Below are 17,923 nucleotides of genomic sequence, written 5' to 3'. Positions count from 1 at the left end.
CTGTAATATGCCAAGCCGAGTTGGTCTTCCGGACTCTTCCCGACACGTAACAAATGCACCAGATCAGACGCTCTGGCCTCGTGTAGACCAACTGCCCCCGCCTCAAAGTCTGCCCAAATCTCAGGCTGTCAGTAGCGTTAGCTTCCATCACCTTCCGTCCTTCTAGCGTTTTCATCATTTGATCTGCATCAACAGCGACGCCACACATTAAGTGCTCGAAGGTTGCAACGTTGAAGCTTCCTTCCTGGTTTTCAATCATGTCCGAACCAACAGCAGCACAGCTCAAGGACGAGGGTAACGAGCTATTCAAGAAGCAAGACTACGTCGGGGCGATAATAAAGTACACCGAAGCTATCGCTTTGGACGATAAGAACGCTGTTCTGTATGCGAATCGCGCTGCTTGTAATCATGCTCTGAACAAGTGACTTTGTGTATTTATTTTAAGCTGTCGTCGGGTACTGACTTCGATTCTATAAATAGATATCTGGATGCTGTAGATGATGCGCACAGGGTAAGCTACTACAGTCCATATTAGTCCTGCGTGGGCTTCTCTGCTAATGCTTATGTTAGGCTACAGAGATTGATCCGAGCTATGCAAAAGGGTGGTCACGACTGGCAGCATCGAGAGACGTAAGTTCCTTCGTTCTGCCGATTAGGCTGAGCTCACCTGCCGTATGTGACATAGGCGCTTGCAGACTGGGGGAGAAGCGCCCATGCTTGGCAGAAAGCACTGGATGCACTGCCTAAAACTAAGCTCAGCCCTGCAGAGCGACAACAGAAAGACCAGTATACTGCTTGTCTGAAAGCAGCGAATGCGCGTTCAAATCAGCCTATCGTCCCTTTTTCAATAAATGAAAAACTGGGCAAGTTTCCTTGGCAGGTTGCGACGGATATGCTTCCTGAGCTCCGGAGAGCGGGTCAGGAAAAAGCGTCTAGCAGTGTGAGCTTGAGTCGTAGTCTTGCGTGCTCTCACTGACTCGTGTTGTTGGTGTGTGCAGGCTTGGGTCATCGCACTTGCATATGAGGTGATCTTTGCGAATTTTCAATAGGTAGCGGTATGCTAACAGTGAAGTGTTTACTAGGAATTCAACGAGGGAGTAGAAATGATGAAGGGGATGAAAATAACTCCTCAGCCTGGAACGCCAGATGGCTTTGTGCACCACGGAAACCTAGAGGTGTTGTTTTACGCACATGTTACATTTTGATGTTTACACGGCGCAGGGGTTGACGCTCTTGAGCAATGGTTTCATGCGTGACGATCGCGTCTTTCATATCAATCAACCTAAGTGGATTGATATGTATAATCAACAAGGTGATCTTATTCTAGCATCGCTTATTGAAATTATGCTGACCAAGGTACAGTCTTTTTCGAAGTTACGGCTCGCAAGGCTTGGGATTCTGAAGGACTCGAGACCGTCAAGGAACTTGCAGCAGAAACGCTTGAAGGAGAATGGCTGGGATGATGTACGCCCCGCATTGGCCGTGACTGTTCGGTACGCAATGACCAATTCTGTCTTTTAAGACTTGTTGATCATTCACTGCAGTGGATGGATAATGAGAGCTGCACTCGACGGCGGTTTAAGACAACAACCCCAAGCTGGTGTCGAGTATTACAGACGAGCTCTCGACTTGGTCGAATGGGGAAGAACCATTTGGAAGGATGTTCCCAAGTCCGACAGGGGAGTGGTTTTCGAGCATTCGTTCTTGATAGGTGTCCGTAGTTTGTACCTCAAGATGTTCATGAACGTGGGTCGTGACTCGTTATATTTCTTGGACGCGAATTAAACCGCATGGCAGGCTTACACAGACGACCCTGGTTTGAACTCCAAGTTCCCTCTTGAACAGCTGAAGGAAGAAGCTGAGGACCTTATCAAAGAGACCGACATAGCCGTACAGACACGCGATAACAGTGAGCCGGTTGATCCCGGCTTCATATCATCGTTTATCGTTTACCCCCGTGGACTTGCTCATGCGTATGCCCTCTACCTCTCTACATTTCCGTTCCTCTGCTTATCATTGCCTTGGCAGGCTGCTCGGATTCTATCACGTGCAATCGGCCCGATACTCCAGTGATCCTGTGGAAAGGATGTTTAGCTTTGTGAAAGCGGCAGGGGAGTACACGAGGGCATCCAGCAAATACGCCGAGGATGACGAATCACGTGCATGTGAGTGTTCCTTTGCAAGATGCACACATTTCATAACCATTTTCCAGGGTACTTCAATTGCACGCTGGATTGCCTGCGAAGTGCCGGTGCCCCTGTTGACAACTTCCTGATGGTGGCTTTCGGTTTACGGGAAACTATGCCTAAGATGCAGAAAATATGGGCGATTTCTGAGCTGGCATTGAGTGGCAGAGATCAGAAAATACAAGAGAATTTGGATAGGGCGGATGAATTCATGAAGCGTGTCACTGACAAGACGTTGACACTCGAAGATCCTATACCTTTGTGATCACGAATCACTCTTCCATCACGATTTTTCATACATCCATGTACTTGTAATGTTCTTGTTTACACATAGCCATACTTGAAGCAACTGCTAATCTTGAAAGAATTCTCGCAAACCGTTACCAAGGCGTATCATGCCCTTCTCGATGATATCCTCAGTACCAGCGAACGTTGCGCGTAGAAACCTGTTGCGCTGTCGCGGAGTCAAACAAAGTACTACTGAATCCATGATTCAGCTAACACTCACATCGCTCAATGGCACATGCCCGTCGCTTTCCACCCATAAGGGATTTTCTGGAATAGCGAACGTAGAAGACGGTATGAATACAACGCCCTGTGTATTCATCAACCTCTCAAAAAGCTCCTTCAGGAGCTGTTCCGTATTAGTCCGTGCAACAACAGGCGAGCCACCAGAATACTGTTCGCGAACGAAACGAGGATGTCTTTCGAAAAAAACTTCTATCCACACAAACATCCCTGCTTCGGGACGATTTATACTGGCATAACCGGTGGATTCTACTTCGCGCCGAAAAAACGTCGAGGAGGAAATCACGGCGGCTTTGGTAGTCCATGCGTAAGCTTTTCAACCAGCGACAGAAACCTTCGACTTTCCAGCCATGTTCGCTAAGCATCTCGGTGACGAACATCTGCCCGAAGGCGTGTGGCGGCTGGGTCGATGAATCGGTATAATCTGCCAACTTTTGGTGGAAAAGTTTATTGCTTGTGATCCAACCCAATCGCATTCCTGGGGCAAGCACTTTGCTGAACCTGTAAACAAGTGGATACGACGATCAAAAAGGTAGCTTATAAGCTCAATTAACGGGCGTACTGACGTATCGATACGAAGCACACGGCCGTCAACATCCATTGACAAGAATGTAGGTATCAAGGTGCTTCGAAAATTCTTAATAAATTCATCAGGATCTGTTGACGCGCAGTTTGTTTGAGGGATATCATATTGCAGGAAATAGTAAGGATCTGCGAGAAGAATATTCCGAGTCAGACGACGTGCGATGATACCGCTGAGTCGACTTACCGTCTTCCATGATAATTAAATCCCATCTTTGTGCAATGGCATAGATCTTCTTGCGACGATCCACGGTCAACGTTGATCCAGTAGGGTTCTGGCCAACCCTGATGATACATCCAACTATGTGATGCGCAATCAGATTGAAGTTTGGAAGCTTACGGGACAATATAGAGAACGCGAGGTCGTCGCCCTGATTTCACCTCGTCCCATTTGGCGAGGATTCTTTCCAGCTCCTCAGGAATGATGCCACCAGGATCCATCTTAACACCAACCCACTTGACGCCGTATGCGAGAGGAGAGTTTGTCATACCTATAGCACAACGAAATTAACCCAGAGAAAATATCGAATAGCCTACTCTCACTGACTGGGAAAAGAAAACTCATCAGTCAAGAAATGATCTCCCTTCTCCCCGAATAGGCGAAAAACCTTCGTGATACCATCAGAGTTCCCCAATGTCAACATCACATGATGATTCGGCGGAGCGAACATCAGCTTCGTGAAGTCAGTGAGTACATCTATGCACTGTTGAAGTCCAGCAGCCCGGGAATACGGGAAGGCATCGCGAATAGATAGTGCGCACTCCTTATCTTTGTAGGAACGTATGATCTGCGCGAGCCCGGAGTTGTTCCGCCATGAGGTGACTGGATCAGGTGCGTCCTGTACAGATGGCACTTCGTACATAATTTGCCGAAAAGGATAGAGCGAATGATGAGGATCACCTGAAGGCATTCGTTTGGCTATATTTCACCACTATGTATGACAGCGAGATTACCGTTTGCCATACTGATTAGATCAATGACTGGGCATTCGCTGATCACCCGTATGATATCTTTCAGCGGGTTGGCAACTCGATTCCTAGCCTCATCTGATAGGTGGTGCGAAAGGTCAATGTCCCCGTTGTCAGTGCCATTGCTGTTGATTTGCGGTTCCTCCATCGAGCGAATAGGTTTGAGATAAGGGAGACAGAAGGATAGTCACGGTCATTTCGGAGCCGATGACAAAGCGCCATCCAGGGGCCGAGAACTTGAGAAAGCAACGATACTTCTAGCACTAAAACCGCTCAGTTGGTTGGTCCACGCCTTCCTTGTTGCATTCCTCTATCCTTGCTACCGAGCACCATCGTTTGAGTGGTTGCCAGTTCTGGGGATCTGAAGGCCAAATACGGGCGCCGCTTGTTACCATCAAGTCCAAACCACCGCGGCCCCGAGTACAATGAGACGGTTCTGTTGTGGAGAGTTGAAGTTCTAATGCCGTTACACTAAATATTTACGACACGTACCGGTAGGGGCAAAGACGGTCCGGTAACGAATATCGTGAGCTTGGTCTCCACCACACATGTCGCTTTGTTGATAAAGCTTTTGTCAATGGAGTGGAGATAAGAGCAACGGTCGGAAATTGGTGGCAATTTGCAACCCCCTGCAATTTATGTAGTCTTCTAATGTCTTGTTTGGATAAGAGGGTGCTACCCCTGATCTCCACTTTGGCCAAGAACGTCCAAAAAGAACATACAACTCCTGCTAACGCACTTCAAGTGAACTGGCTGCTCTGCATGACACGCTTCTAGCAAAGACATACTCCAGATAGGATGTGATCCGCTAAGGAGACGCCGTCCGCCTCCGGGTCTTGCTGCTCACGAGACAACTCGTTAATGGTTTGTCCGACTTGTCTTGGCGCGTCTACACGATCACTTGGCACCCAGTTGCTCAGTATGGCAGGGCTAGAGCGACGCGCAGTCGTGATAAGTAGACTCGCACCAAGTTGCGGCGCAAGTCTCAACCAGGCGGGCAGCTGACCATTTTTTGAGTGAGGCGCTGGTTTCGATATTCTGATAATCGTGAACTGACTGCGGCCCGGTTGGCGTATATGACAGTAGTAGCAGAGGGTACTTACTTGCACGTGGTTCTTCTGCACCTGTTCCGCGGCATCGAGTTAATCCTGGGATAGGCAATTGATGCATATATATATACCGCAAACCTAGTTCTAAATTCAGGATGTAGAGCAGCCTAGGCTACGGCGCCCTGAATTCCTCTACCAGGGTAGTAACGAGTGTTTCTAGAGTCTTGTCAGTACACGTCGACAGAGAAGTTAACGGCATTGCAACAAGACGACTGCCAAATACTCGTGCCCACAAAGTTTGAACAAACAAGGAGTCGCATGTGGGATGGCAACCCTGCATACCGCATGAAGAATATGAACAGGGTCGCAGCTTGTAGGATGATCGAGCTAAACCGTTGTAGTGAGCGTTTTAACAAAGGGTGATTGATCGCAAGCTCCAAATTCGGAGGAAATGAATGATGATGGAGTACAGTACTGAAATACCTCAGATATTTGAAATATGGATAGTGTGTTGGGCGTTGTAAAACGCCTTACACAGTTAGTTCTACACCTCTGTATTAAAGTTTTAGCTGCGAAGTTCATATGCAATGAGGCAAAGATAACGGATAAGAGATACATGTCATGATATCGTCATTTGAACAAACGTTGGTTAGACAAACGACCGTGTACATGATGGATGCACTCGGACATGTCATTTTTGACCGGTGTGAGGGTGCTTTGAAACCAAGTTTCTCGAACAAAGAAAATCTTGAGAACGTTGCTCACTAGAAGTGACAGATATGACAACGCGTATGTGAGCCCAGTCTTGCATGAACTGCAGTTCTCCGGATCTATTTCAAAGACGCGATACCAGTATGGCAAGTATTTACGCCCAGTTGGACAAATGACCCGATTCTGCAATTTGGCTCCGGAACAATGGTTGAAGCTATCATGAGGCCGCTACCGTCTTTCCAACGATGTGTACATTTCGTTGGAGAGAACAAAAATTCTGTGAGAATGTTCAGTGCAAGTTCTCGCTATGAGCTGTCGGTATCAGGCGAATTGAGTTCTGACATGTGGATGTCTTATTCTGAGTCTGCGGTTGCATTAAATTATTATCTCGTTGTGATCGATCATTTCCCCGCATTAACTACATACCCCACAAATATTCATCTCATTGCCGAGTTCATTACCATCGGATATCTTGCAGTATCGACTTGTATCATGGACTGTAGACTCAAGAGAGGAGTTCAACAGTGGGTAGCGAAAGGAGAAATGATCGAATGTGATCAAGGACCAATTACGGGCAGGCTAAATTGTAAGGCGATGACCACGTGGGATGACACATTCGGGGATTGCCATCGCCAATTATAAAGGTCGTATGACTGATCTGAGAATGTAAACTCTTGCTCTCCTTTCTTCTACTCACTCAGTCGTATATATACCAGCCAAATCAACATGAATCGAGATAATATTGACAAGGACGATTCAGTGAAGCATTCTCAACCAATTCCGATGGCTACACATCACTGGAGACATCGTTCGATGTCCGTTTCCTCGGAATCATCCACTTTACCTGGCTCACCCCCGCAAGTGCAGACACCGTTGAGCCTAAACTCTCCACGCGTTCCAGTTGCTTCTCCATCCAGTTCTCCTATCCTTTCGTTCCTGTCTCAGTCCCCAACCTCAAAATCTCCATCTTCTGTGCCTTACCGCGGCTTTGGCGGTCAACCTTCCTATGATGGTCGGTTCCTTAGTCGTTTGCCCTCTTACTCTCACTAACTCTTATTTATCCCCACAGAAGACGCCCTCGACGAACTTCCAGCAACTGTTCATTCCCGTCGCGCTGGCACGACTGGGCGGTTTGCGCCCATCCCACCTGCCCCTGAAGCCCAGCACGACCGTGGAGCTGGGTTGTTAAGGCGTCTATCACTCGGAAGTGCACTTGCAAAGGTATATCTCTAAAAGTATCGTGTGATGCGCCATTAACTTTCTCCATTCTTCAGCCCCCCAACGTGGATAATACTCGTTCTCGAAGTCCCCCGAGCCCTACTGCTCCACCAAACTCCGCAGTCTCCCCTACCTTGACAACTTTACCTGCATTTACTACTCGTAAGGCAAGGCGCTCAGCAACGGTGAGCATTGACACTGGACGTCCACGTCGCGCGCCTTCTCCCATGGGCGAGAGGATCCTGAAGGGTCATTTCGACGGCTTCAATTAACAGGCGATATGCCCACTATCATTTCTTCGCCTCACTTCCCACCAAATACCCCTCGGACTCTCGCGCGAACATGTTCTCAAACTGTACCACCAATAATGACTGGAGTATCAACAAGTTCTCGGTTATCTGACAAAGTAGCTGCCGCTTCAACAACCCTAATGCGCTCTTATATCTATTGGTCGGCTCATATCACTCTGTTCAAACTCACTTCCAACTTGTATCACCGCCGCTGTCACTTGCCACATTTGCATTGAGGCATCCCATTCGGTGAGGACCGCAGTTCGAAGTAGCGAGGTCAATAACTGATTTACTCGGTTAGATCACCATATACACCACACTCCGGACTGTTTTTTTCGCGTCTCATCTCTCTCTCTGTTCTTTAGTACGCAACTTGTAATGTGTCTCGCTTCTATATTCGCTTAGTGCAGTTTCGTTTTCGATTGTATATGTACTACCACAACGTCTCACGACGAATAAAATCTCATAGTAGGCCCAGCTTGGGCACTGTTTGAGTCAAGCTTTTGAGGTGATGACTGTTTCCAAGACGTGATCGGAGCTTGTGCTCTGCTGTAAGTGCTTCTGCTCCGCAGTCGCTTGGCGCTGTCATGAAGATTAACGATGCACTGCTTCGGGAGTTTAGCCAATGGTCAAATCCGCTGAAGAAACGTACGTGGAATTTAAAGCCGCAGACTGAGTTCTCACGATGTCCACTTCAAGTAAGACTAGATCACTCAGGTTATGAAATAGTGTTTTATTTTCACTACACTATAAACACATCACTATATATATAGGCCTACAGGTGTCGCTAAAGCGTTCATACTGTAAACCCACAGGAACGAATTTCCAATGACCACCGCCCAGGGAAAAAAATTACGTGGTACTGGTGCTTACTGAGCAAAAAACGTCTCAGTTTCATCCGGCCAGCTTTGTAAGACCGAAGACCAATCGGGAGATAGATCCTGATACAGATCTTTGAAGAAAACATCAATGTCTTCGAAATTTTGTTCCGCCTCTTCCACGGGAAAATATAATGGGCTAGACGAGGTAGGTATTGAGTCGGCGCGCGTTGGTGTGTTCACAGGCGATGATTCGCGAGATGAGATGTCGCTCCCTAATGAAGGGCAGGAGGAAAGAGGGGATGGGATGTCGACATCTTGCCAATCATACTGCGCAGGAGTACTCCAACTAGTGGGTGTTTGTATAGTAGGTATCACAGTGGGCGCATTCGAAGTCGTGCTGGCCTGCGATGCAGACATAGCATCCTCGATAGACCAAATGGACATCGGATTCGGGAGCATAACGCTCGGATAGGTCGCCCTAGGTGCCGCAATATACGGGGCAGATGGTGCAGGTACACGAGGTCGAGGGTTATATTCAAGACCAACGTCGTAGGGCTTTCGAGTTCGCCGCTCTTTAGTGGTTTTGAGAGGAGTCCACTGGCACACCTTGCCCCTTTTTTTACAGCTCGTACACACTGGCTGTTCCCCCGAACACTGTCCCCTAACGTTAGCCAAAGTGAAACAAAGAAACATTGAGTGCTCACCTTTGTTTTTCGGCGCCTGCAGTAATCGCAGGCATGAGCTACCCGAGGATGGGGAACCTTAGTTCGAATGGCGGCAGTGAAATCATTTCGAACGTCTGAGAGTGACTCCTCCATAATGGAAGAGTCGGCATGGAACGAATGCGCACAAGGCACAGACGAAGATTGGAGCCCCAAAATGGCGAGCAAATCGTGTTCCGGTATTACATCCAGCGCAGCAAGGTCGGCAGCTTTTTGGTGGTCGTACAGGGGTTGTTCCATAGGGGTTAATGATATCTGCTCAGCAGAGTAAGAGGACAATCCAGGGAAGCCAGCTCCACTGTTAAGGTTATGAAAGATAGGGAAGGTAGACATTATTAAAGAGAATAAGATAAGATAATTGAGGAGGATGATGAGGTATAGATCAAGATGAAGAAGGGAAGAGGCGTTAGCAAATGCAGTACTGCTTCACTTTCGCCTAGCTTACTTAATCACCCATTATTGCTGATTACGTCATAACTATGATGTCATCACCTTCTAGTCAATATTCTAAGCGCTCTACCGCTATAGAGGATTACGACGATATATTTACCAACGTTATTCGTTGCGCGCTGTGTGAGACTCATCCAAAGCTTGCAATTGGATGTCATTCCCGAAGTTCTTCTTGGCAGGTGTGTGGCTGCATCATCGTACTAGTAAGCAGGTGCTTCAGTGATATCTTCGATTCACAAGACTGCATGACTGCGGGTTTGAATTCCTCACCATTTCGTTTTCTGCTAGGCCAGATACAAACGAACTTTGAACGAGTTACCCGATGGTAAAGGTCTCTCCCAGGCTAAGATGCTCCTTAAGCCACTTTAAAACACGACGCTCATGGTATGACCATCAAGCGCAGGGAATGTGGAATTGACCGTGACGTACGAGCAACTCTCAGGAGATTTCAACCATACCGGACCTGGTCGACCTTCCCACGGAGTTTTTTTTTTCCAAAATGAAATTGATTTCTGCCCCAATATGCGAAACCCAGTCATAGGAATATGACTAGCAGCTCAAACTTCCGAAGGTGTGCTATGTCCTTCCCTCCGATCACTAGTTTTGTCCAATGCGCGCTGATGGAATGACAAGACTGGATGGATGGCGGTTTGGGAATACAATTACCCATGTACCGCATCGCAGCGGTGCAAGAGCTTTCGAGATTACTGTGGCAGCTGGCTTGCGAACTCCGATATATTGTGACACCAAGGTGTACCTGATTCTTGAACAGGATCAAGGCATGGGTAGCAGTGACTGGGGACAGGCCTTTGGAAGATGCATAGCAGGTAATATTGAGCCCGACGTAGAAGTTGTCGTATGAATGAATCGGTGAATGGCTTGTTTGTCTGACTGCCTCCAAACAATGTGAATCTTTGGACGGAAGGCGTCGATCGACGATAAGTCAATGAAGTAAGTTGATCAGTCACATAATGTACAGTCACGATGTCACATGTCACATGTCATGAAACGGCTAGAGACGATTCAAGTTAACATGTGAAAGCATTGAAAACTTTGTTTAATCATACCAACTGCAGGAACGTGTCTACAACACATTTTCAAGGGAATGGTGGTGCAGCCACGATGGCTTACGCATCGCCGGAGAATGTTCAAAATGATTCAGATGGTGGCAAAGTCAAAATTCGTTGTGGATAACTGAATATAGGCTTCACAGACGCAGGCTTTCCATCCGGAAAACTAGGGCCTGGAAGGCATCAAAGTATCTGTTAGTGAAGGTTGGAAACATTAAACTTTCACTTGGCTAATCATATAATGGAACGTAGACAAATCCAACGTTCCCCATGAGACGTGTCGTTTATACGTTCCGTGGCCCATACGGTTTTTAGACACTGGTATAATGGAAGCGCACAGACTTGCTTAAGAGTTATCAGCTGCTTCAGAGCGAGCGATCTTGCAGCCCACACTTTCTAGCTCTCCTGCCTACGACTACTAGTGATAGTCGTGATGAGCTCACACTCACCCTCAGACTACTCCTCACGCGAATTTATCGAGTTGGGAATTGTGCTGTTACGCCTGAATGTAAGTACTTTCAGCATAAGTTAGTGATGTCGCTCATCAACCTGGTCAGCATGCTAATGGTAACTGACCCTATGTACATTTGGTATGGATCGCAATTGATCGATTGATCGTCCAAATAAGTGGCCATAGCGTGTCTCTTGGTGAATACTAGTGCTCTAATTTTTCTGTTGGGGTCAAATAACTTTCTTTGGCATAGGTGTACGACTACTTGACCATGATCTCGAGTGAGGTACGTTGCTAAGAGTCCGTATGTCAATCGACTGTCTGAGCGTTCGTTTCAACCCTTAGGTCATTTTTCTGTTTCATGGACGATGGAGCATGATCAGATTTCTATACTTGGTCTGTCGTTATCTCCCATTCGTCTTCGTGACTTTGGGGATGCTCAGTGCGTCGAATGTGCAGTGCCTTCGCTGCTTAATTAGTGAACTTTGGGTTCGCTAGTGTGGGTACAACCTGCTTTATCACAGACCATGTCTGTGAGTTCAGCATACTTCTTGCTGCTCCCGAGGCTAAATTTCCGAGAGATCAGCTGTGCCAGACATATTATACTTTTACCGCTTGTCAGTATTTGTAGCTGATCGTTCAGTTGAGATATTAACACCTGTGCCCTCCTAGACATTGGTGGTGTGATATTGTTCTGCGCGGAGTGTATGCTTTGAATACGTTCCATGTCTGCAATTACGCTCTTTTCCAGGTCTATTCGTCGCACGTACGTGTGTACTTTGGGGATACAAACGATCGATTGTTTGTTTTTTCATGATCAGCACGACAGTATGTGCCTAAATTTTCGTACTTTTGTACTCACTCCAGTTCTTTTAGCTCTATTTCGTCTCAGGTATCGTAATCTTGAAGATGCATACGTCGTCGACGAGAGGTAAGTGATTTATTCACCTGCTGACGTTGAACCAGATCATCATCATCGATTATTATATATATCTAGTCATCAAATCACCGATACCCTTTGCGAGCTGCTTTGATTCCGAAGAGAGCGACGTCATTGTTCTAGCAGAATTGCGTGAGCTCTCATCCTGTCAATCATGACAAGTATCTTTTGACGTCGTACAGAAATCGTGTTCTTTTCACTATACAAAGCCACAGAAAGCTTCAGAAATTGGGGTCGCAATAATCGATTACTCGAGATCCTCATCCAGTACAACATATTCTACTTTACTTGTGGATTGTGTGAGGAATGGTCTGTTGAGAACGTAAAGATTGGTTACTGAAAAAACTTTTAGGTTCTTCTGTTGTTGTTACTATCCCGACAACGGCCCTGTTGCAGGTCAGCGCTTCCTCTTTACTGGAAATCTGTGTTGACGGGACATCCCAAGCCATCGCATCGTAATCTGATGGCTAGGTACATCTCATTCATCAGCTTCGGTTAACTAAGTTCAAGCATTCTCTAGTGCTCAAGTCGTGTTCCACGCGCTCCTGGTGACAAAGATGCATCTCGATCTATGGGAATCGGACCGGCGTTGTAACTCCCATGATGTTTGCTATACATAGATCGAGTGTGGTGAACAATTAATCAATATTATCAGCAGATCCCCTGTATGTCTTGTTCATCGTCACAACGTCACTTTAGCCCTGAAATGCCATTCTGTGTCATGGTACTTATCATGTCGGGTCTCTACACAATACGGCATATTAGGGAAGCATAGGAAACAGAACGATTCCAATTGGCTGACTACACTACAAGTTAAAATGGGTCGTCGCTTGCAGGTGAGTATGCCCCAAGTCATATTGAGTGTCCATTTGTAATTAGTACCCCTGTGCCATATTCAACGCTGCCTTGGGACAGCTTGTGTGTTTTATATAAGGCAACTCAAGTATTTGCTAGTATGTCATCGTATTTGCTTGTATCATGTCATTTGATTTTAACCCTGTTACGGTGACAGTGATACAGGAATCTACAGAAATCCACACATGAGCCGACGGTCCCAGTATATGTAGCCATAATTTTCTTTAAGCTTAAACGCGCTACCCGAGGTTTCCAACACACATAAGTGCCTGAGTCATGAGAAGAATCCCCACTTCTGCACTGTGAACAACTGTCCATAGGCTAGCGATGAACTCTACTGACGACGTGCTTCAGCTCGGACGGGTGCTTTGGAGCCTCAATGTAAGCAATTCTTTGTTTGGTTCTAGCTACTTATGATGATTTCTCAAGTATGCCAATGGTCGGCACTCTAGTTCAAATTGTGTTTGCTGTGACTGACATGATCTCGTCTACGACATCTTTGATTCAGTGGCTGTAACTTCGTTCTGGGTAAATTCGCATGAATCATTCCCACTTATATTAGTGATCTTTGTCACCGCAGGTATACGACTACTTCCTCACCTTGGACGATGAGGTACTTTTGTTCTACCTGTCCGAGTCGATACTGAGAGACATAATCGATCGATGACAGGTTGCATTTTTGATGCAGTCACAATGGAAATGGGCGAAGCTGCTTTACATTGTCTGCCGATATCTTACCTCCGGTTACTTGGCATCGGTGATGCTTGGCAAGCACATCCCTTGATGCCATCAATCATTTTTGTTCATGACACTCGCAGTGGCATCGCAACTCACGATGTCGACTCAAGTGAGTATTTTAAAGATCCTCAAGTCACACCTCAACTCAGGTGTTATGACAGACGTGCCGCATAATGTACTTTATAAATACATGTGCGATTTTATAAATCATTGAAGCGAAGTCATCTCTGATAGAGATTTTCCACAGATATGGGAGGTGTGATTATAGTGTGTGCCGAGGGTTTGTTCTTTCATAATCTCACATCTGTAGATTCATTGACAAAGACCTGCAAGGTATCTTCTTAGCCCGCACTTGGGCAATTTGGGAATGTAGGAGGCGCATGATAGTCATGTTCGTGATCAGCGGGCTGGTCAGTCACAAGCCTTACTGGATTCCCTTCATGTCAGTTGAATTGCAACTGTCAGCTATACATTATTGCTGGCGGTGTGGTGCTCTCGATCAGCAAATCTGCACCAAACAGTGTGTTCCTTTGGAAATCTAAAAGTGACTTGCGGTGAAACATTCCTGCAGTCATCAAGTCTCCCATCGGTATCACGAGCTGTTTTGAGACTGGCGATGGCAGTACTATCATAATCGTCCTACGTGATACTGGCTATGGTGGAGATACGTGAGTACAGCTTCACAACCTCATTCGTTTCCTATGGTAATCAAGGGTCCCCCAGAAACATTGATGTTCACGCTATACAAGGCCGTGGCAAGCTACTGGCGAGAGGGAACCCATAATCGTCTGTTGGGACGACTGGTTCTCCACAATATAATTTACATGACCTGCGGACTCAGTGAGTTGCCTTCACATTAACAGATTTTCAAGTACATGTGCAACTTTTCTGAATTATGATCCAAAGTCTTCTCACTCACAACCATATTAACGACAGCGCTTGTAAAGGTCAGTGGCGTGAAAGATGGATAGAGTCATGTGTGTTGACAAGTAAAACTCGGCAGGAATATTATGGTTTCATGATTGTGAAGTTTGTACGCATCTGGCAAGTAACTATTCATGCCTTTCTTGTGACAAGGATGTCTCGTGGACTCTGGAGAGTAGACAAGCAGCGTGCTTTATTAGAATCCTTACATACCTTTTCACCTGAAACGTTACCTCGGGCGTGAAATTCTGCCTTTCACCCTTTTCTCTTCGTCCTTTTCGAGAAATGAAATGACATGTCCATCACCCGTCACGACTACATGCTGTGGTATCCATTGAAACAGTGGCTGCGCCTCAAGAGATTGGTAGACCTGACTTGTATATTGGCCGTGTCTGACCTATAAGTATCTAAAAACGCATCGTGAACATCATTCAAAGAGGATGCACTAGGATGGTTTCCCGAAGCCGAGCCTGTGACAGCACAATGCTCGATATCATCGTCTATAGAAAACAGGTCGTGGCCTTTGTCGGCGATAGGCTAGCGATCGCAAAAGCTGTTCTGGTAGCTTCATTGAGTGATGACTCCTGTACATTGATTGGAGCATACCAACCATGCTCCATCGCGGTCACACGACGAAAGTCGCATCAGGGATCGTACATCTTAATCCAATTCAAACCTTGCCACTCTGAGCACTACCGCCCGAGTTCACGATCGGCATGGGTCGTTTGGAGAACACAATCTTTTTCTTCACCACGGCGATGATGCCCCAGCTAACGCCGGGGTTCCAAGTGTCTTCCACCGATCTAGAACTATCTTCATCACCAGGATAGCCATGTCTCTTGGAGCTTTCCTTGCGATGCATCACGCCCAACGGCTTGGGCAAGGTTACGACCTTGCCCTCGAGTAGATGATGCCCGATGATCAACGTGGGTTTGTTCTTAAAGATCTATCAGGTACTGCCAGATCAGTGGCTGTAGAGAACTCTACTTACGGCGTCCTTGAGGTTCAATTTGCCAACGAACTGCCCGTCTCTAGTGCTGTCTCCATCGCACTCGATATCGAGCGTGCCTTGTAGTTCTATGAGAACAAGCTCGTCGTGACCGAGCTTGGCGACGCATGACGGAAATTTCGGATTATAAAGGCGTTGGACAGCGAAACAGATACATCGATCAGCATAATTAGTGCACAATGCAAGTATGTAGTCGAACAGCGCGAGTCAACGCATCACGCCCAAGACCCCAGAAACTGTGGCTAAGGTTGACGTTGATCATTATTGACGTATTTTCGCTATATATTAGGTCTACGCGAGGCTATTATGTATTGGTCGTTCCAACGGCTCCTGCAAATTATCTTCGAATGAGTTGCCATCTTGTTCTTCATTTTCACTTCTGCATCCAGAACCACGACTATACTCTCTGGCCACCAAATATAGAATCGCCGCTCTTTTAGGCCTGCTTAACGGTCACTGTATCATGATCACGATGGTAGTATTCATTGCAAGATTCTCGCCTGCTCACATGTGAGTCACTTATTCCTTCTTCCTTGTGTTCAAACAGACGCTAGTTCAGGAGAAGGCCAGAGTTGTTATGCTGCGGGACCCTTGTGCCATCAGCTCAGACACTACTTCTACTTTCCATTCCCCTCTCTTCCATTCGTTCGGTTTAGACAACTGTTGACACCATGGTCTCTGAAGTTTCAGCGAGGCCATGGTATTATCAGTCATCTGTCCTTGTACAATCGCTCTCGCTTTTCCTCACATTTCCTTAGACAGATGATTCCAAAATATTTCGCGGGCTCATGGATTTTCTGGTCTATCAGTTGTCTGGGCTTAGAGTCTTAGACACGCTACTACTCACGTATCTACCAGGCCAGCAGATAATCACGTGAAGCGATGCATAGTCCTTCGAGTGATCGTCTGTTGGATTTAGGGTCGGTGCCACTGATAGATATATGCATGTGTGTATCTCGTTCGGTACTTTACTCTGACTATCATGCTTAGCAGGATGGGCTCCAAATCATTATTGCAAGGTCGCAAACCCGACACACAATTTACAGTTGCATGAGCGATCAACGTATGTATGCATACAATTTCAGAATATCGTGGTTGATTCTCTTAATAGATTGACAGGTACGCTAGAGGCCTTCTGACTTGAAGTCCGGATTCTCTAATTATCCACTCCCCGCTCAGCACACCTCATCTCCTTGCGATACTCAAGGCATACAGTCGAGCCATGAGTTCGCATGATTCATTCCTTTTCTTTGTCAGTGGCCCTGGATGGATGAACATACATTTGAGCACAATGAGTTATCAGCCGTCTGGGCTTCACTCTTCGCGGTCACTTCATGATCATTTATGTGCTTAGACAACGGAATTCTGCATACGTGTAGAATCAGCTGTCTAGGCAACTTATACTGATTCTCGATATAGTTCAGTATTGGGTATCAAGGACTGGGTTGGTTGCTAGACATTCCGAATAATTTCAGCTTGCCACTTGGTGCAAGTGTGGGCGGTTCAGTAGTGATACAACAAGAAACGAGCTTGTCCGCATAAACTTGATCTTAAACTTTTATACTGTGAAACGCCATAACTTAAATAAATACTATGATGGATTCTCGACAAAATTTCCCTACACAGTACTGCTAGTTGGCACATGTACACGCTCCTGGAAAACAATCGAACTCATGCTAGTTTCTGCATCGGATTCAGCCACAAGCTTTGCGTGATATTCTCGAACGCTAAGGATGAGGCGCGGTCCCAGCACAAACATCTGCACGATCAATAAATTTGAATAACATCTCCGAATATCTGAGCTTCCAAAGAATGTGAATCCTACAGAAATTATGAGCGATTACAAGCAGATGTCAGCTACAGGTCGGCGCACCAAGATCTCTGGAGAGATATTACCAAGCTGGAGGCAAGAGATACAAATAAAGCTAGCACGTGTGGAACTTGAGCAGAAAGATATAACTACATTCACATTACAAGCTCACCTTACAAAATAAAGCACGTGATATTTTATCAGCACCTTGAAACAGTCCCCGATGGTCGATCCTGTCGATGGGCCGAGTCGTCGCAGGTCACGGAAGTGTCTCACAGCAATCCAGACTGAAAGACACAGTGCAAGGACCTCCCAAACAGTGATGAGCACCCAAGTCATTGAAATCAGAAGCGGGTCATCCCCCCCGTATCTATATTCGCAAATATATGTGCCAGAGAGTATCAGCTCCTCTGGTGGTTGTCCAATGAGCTGTGTTCTTCAAGTCAACAAGTAAAGCTTACCCGCTGTGGTGTGCTTGTATGTTATTGAAATGATTACTCCGCAGGTGATGTTAACAGCCAGGAAGATAATAACAATGAAGATAAGCATGGTTCTAGATCTCTGATACATCGCATGTAACCGAGCAATCATGATGACTCG

General features: G+C 46.4%; 8 protein-coding genes across 8 annotated transcripts; 4 read left to right on the top strand and 4 right to left on the bottom strand.

Annotated features, from left to right (window-relative positions):
- Positions 1-257: 257 nt before the first annotated feature.
- On the top strand, positions 258-2,451 carry DFJ58DRAFT_731469 (uncharacterized protein; the record flags this gene model as incomplete). Its single annotated transcript, XM_041386041.1, has 11 exons — positions 258-421; positions 481-511; positions 571-630; positions 686-940; positions 999-1,025; positions 1,083-1,175; positions 1,222-1,493; positions 1,545-1,746; positions 1,798-1,973; positions 2,029-2,165; positions 2,213-2,451. 11 exons carry the CDS (start codon positions 258-260, stop codon positions 2,449-2,451), a joined length of 1,656 nt encoding a protein of 551 aa, XP_041240468.1.
- An 87-nt stretch (positions 2,452-2,538) lies between these two features.
- On the bottom strand, positions 2,539-4,413 carry DFJ58DRAFT_717726 (pyridoxal phosphate-dependent transferase; the record flags this gene model as incomplete). Its single annotated transcript, XM_041384392.1, has 8 exons — positions 2,539-2,640; positions 2,695-2,924; positions 2,968-3,215; positions 3,281-3,425; positions 3,484-3,581; positions 3,637-3,787; positions 3,844-4,197; positions 4,251-4,413. 8 exons carry the CDS (start codon positions 4,411-4,413, stop codon positions 2,539-2,541), a joined length of 1,491 nt encoding a protein of 496 aa, XP_041240467.1.
- A 1,154-nt stretch (positions 4,414-5,567) lies between these two features.
- Positions 5,568-6,123, bottom strand: DFJ58DRAFT_803928 (uncharacterized protein). The gene has a single exon (XM_041390992.1). The coding sequence runs from the start codon at positions 5,930-5,932 to the stop codon at positions 5,702-5,704; it is 231 nt and encodes a 76-aa protein (XP_041240466.1). The 5' UTR covers positions 5,933-6,123; the 3' UTR covers positions 5,568-5,701.
- A 628-nt stretch (positions 6,124-6,751) lies between these two features.
- Positions 6,752-7,515, top strand: DFJ58DRAFT_665152 (uncharacterized protein; the record flags this gene model as incomplete). Its single annotated transcript, XM_041382487.1, has 3 exons — positions 6,752-7,037; positions 7,095-7,246; positions 7,300-7,515. The coding sequence occupies 3 exons, from the start codon at positions 6,752-6,754 to the stop codon at positions 7,513-7,515; spliced, it is 654 nt and encodes a 217-aa protein (XP_041240465.1).
- An 868-nt stretch (positions 7,516-8,383) lies between these two features.
- Positions 8,384-9,735, bottom strand: DFJ58DRAFT_34911 (uncharacterized protein). The gene is made up of 2 exons (XM_041379983.1): positions 9,059-9,735; positions 8,384-9,008 (listed from the first exon to the last, which is right to left on the bottom strand). The coding sequence occupies exons 1-2, from the start codon at positions 9,407-9,409 to the stop codon at positions 8,403-8,405; spliced, it is 957 nt and encodes a 318-aa protein (XP_041240464.1). The 5' UTR covers positions 9,410-9,735; the 3' UTR covers positions 8,384-8,402.
- Positions 9,736-11,772: 2,037 nt separating this feature from the next.
- DFJ58DRAFT_731465 (uncharacterized protein) lies at positions 11,773-12,446 on the top strand (the record flags this gene model as incomplete). The annotated part of the gene is made up of 6 exons (XM_041386040.1): positions 11,773-11,813; positions 11,869-11,875; positions 11,924-11,978; positions 12,045-12,119; positions 12,170-12,286; positions 12,340-12,446. The coding sequence occupies 6 exons, from the start codon at positions 11,773-11,775 to the stop codon at positions 12,444-12,446; spliced, it is 402 nt and encodes a 133-aa protein (XP_041240463.1).
- Positions 12,447-14,122: 1,676 nt separating this feature from the next.
- DFJ58DRAFT_34872 (uncharacterized protein) lies at positions 14,123-14,851 on the top strand. Its single transcript, XM_041379981.1, has 4 exons — positions 14,123-14,248; positions 14,304-14,420; positions 14,487-14,527; positions 14,584-14,851. Exons 1-4 carry the CDS (start codon positions 14,236-14,238, stop codon positions 14,746-14,748), a joined length of 336 nt encoding a protein of 111 aa, XP_041240462.1. The 5' UTR covers positions 14,123-14,235; the 3' UTR covers positions 14,749-14,851.
- Positions 14,852-15,174: 323 nt separating this feature from the next.
- Positions 15,175-15,639, bottom strand: DFJ58DRAFT_665106 (chromosome transmission fidelity protein 8; the record flags this gene model as incomplete). The annotated part of the gene is made up of 2 exons (XM_041382482.1): positions 15,175-15,441; positions 15,496-15,639. Coding segments are annotated over 2 exons (411 nt in total), but the record flags the coding sequence as incomplete, so codon positions are not given.
- Between the last annotated feature and the right edge of the window lie 2,284 nt (positions 15,640-17,923).

This window comes from Suillus subalutaceus (genome assembly GCF_016647625.1).
Source record: "Suillus subalutaceus strain FC151 chromosome Unknown DFJ58scaffold_106, whole genome shotgun sequence".
NCBI classification, from domain to species: Eukaryota; Fungi; Basidiomycota; class Agaricomycetes; order Boletales; family Suillaceae; genus Suillus; species Suillus subalutaceus.
The sequence above is the reverse complement of the archived record's forward strand: the minus strand, read 5'-3'. Positions and strand labels throughout refer to the sequence as shown.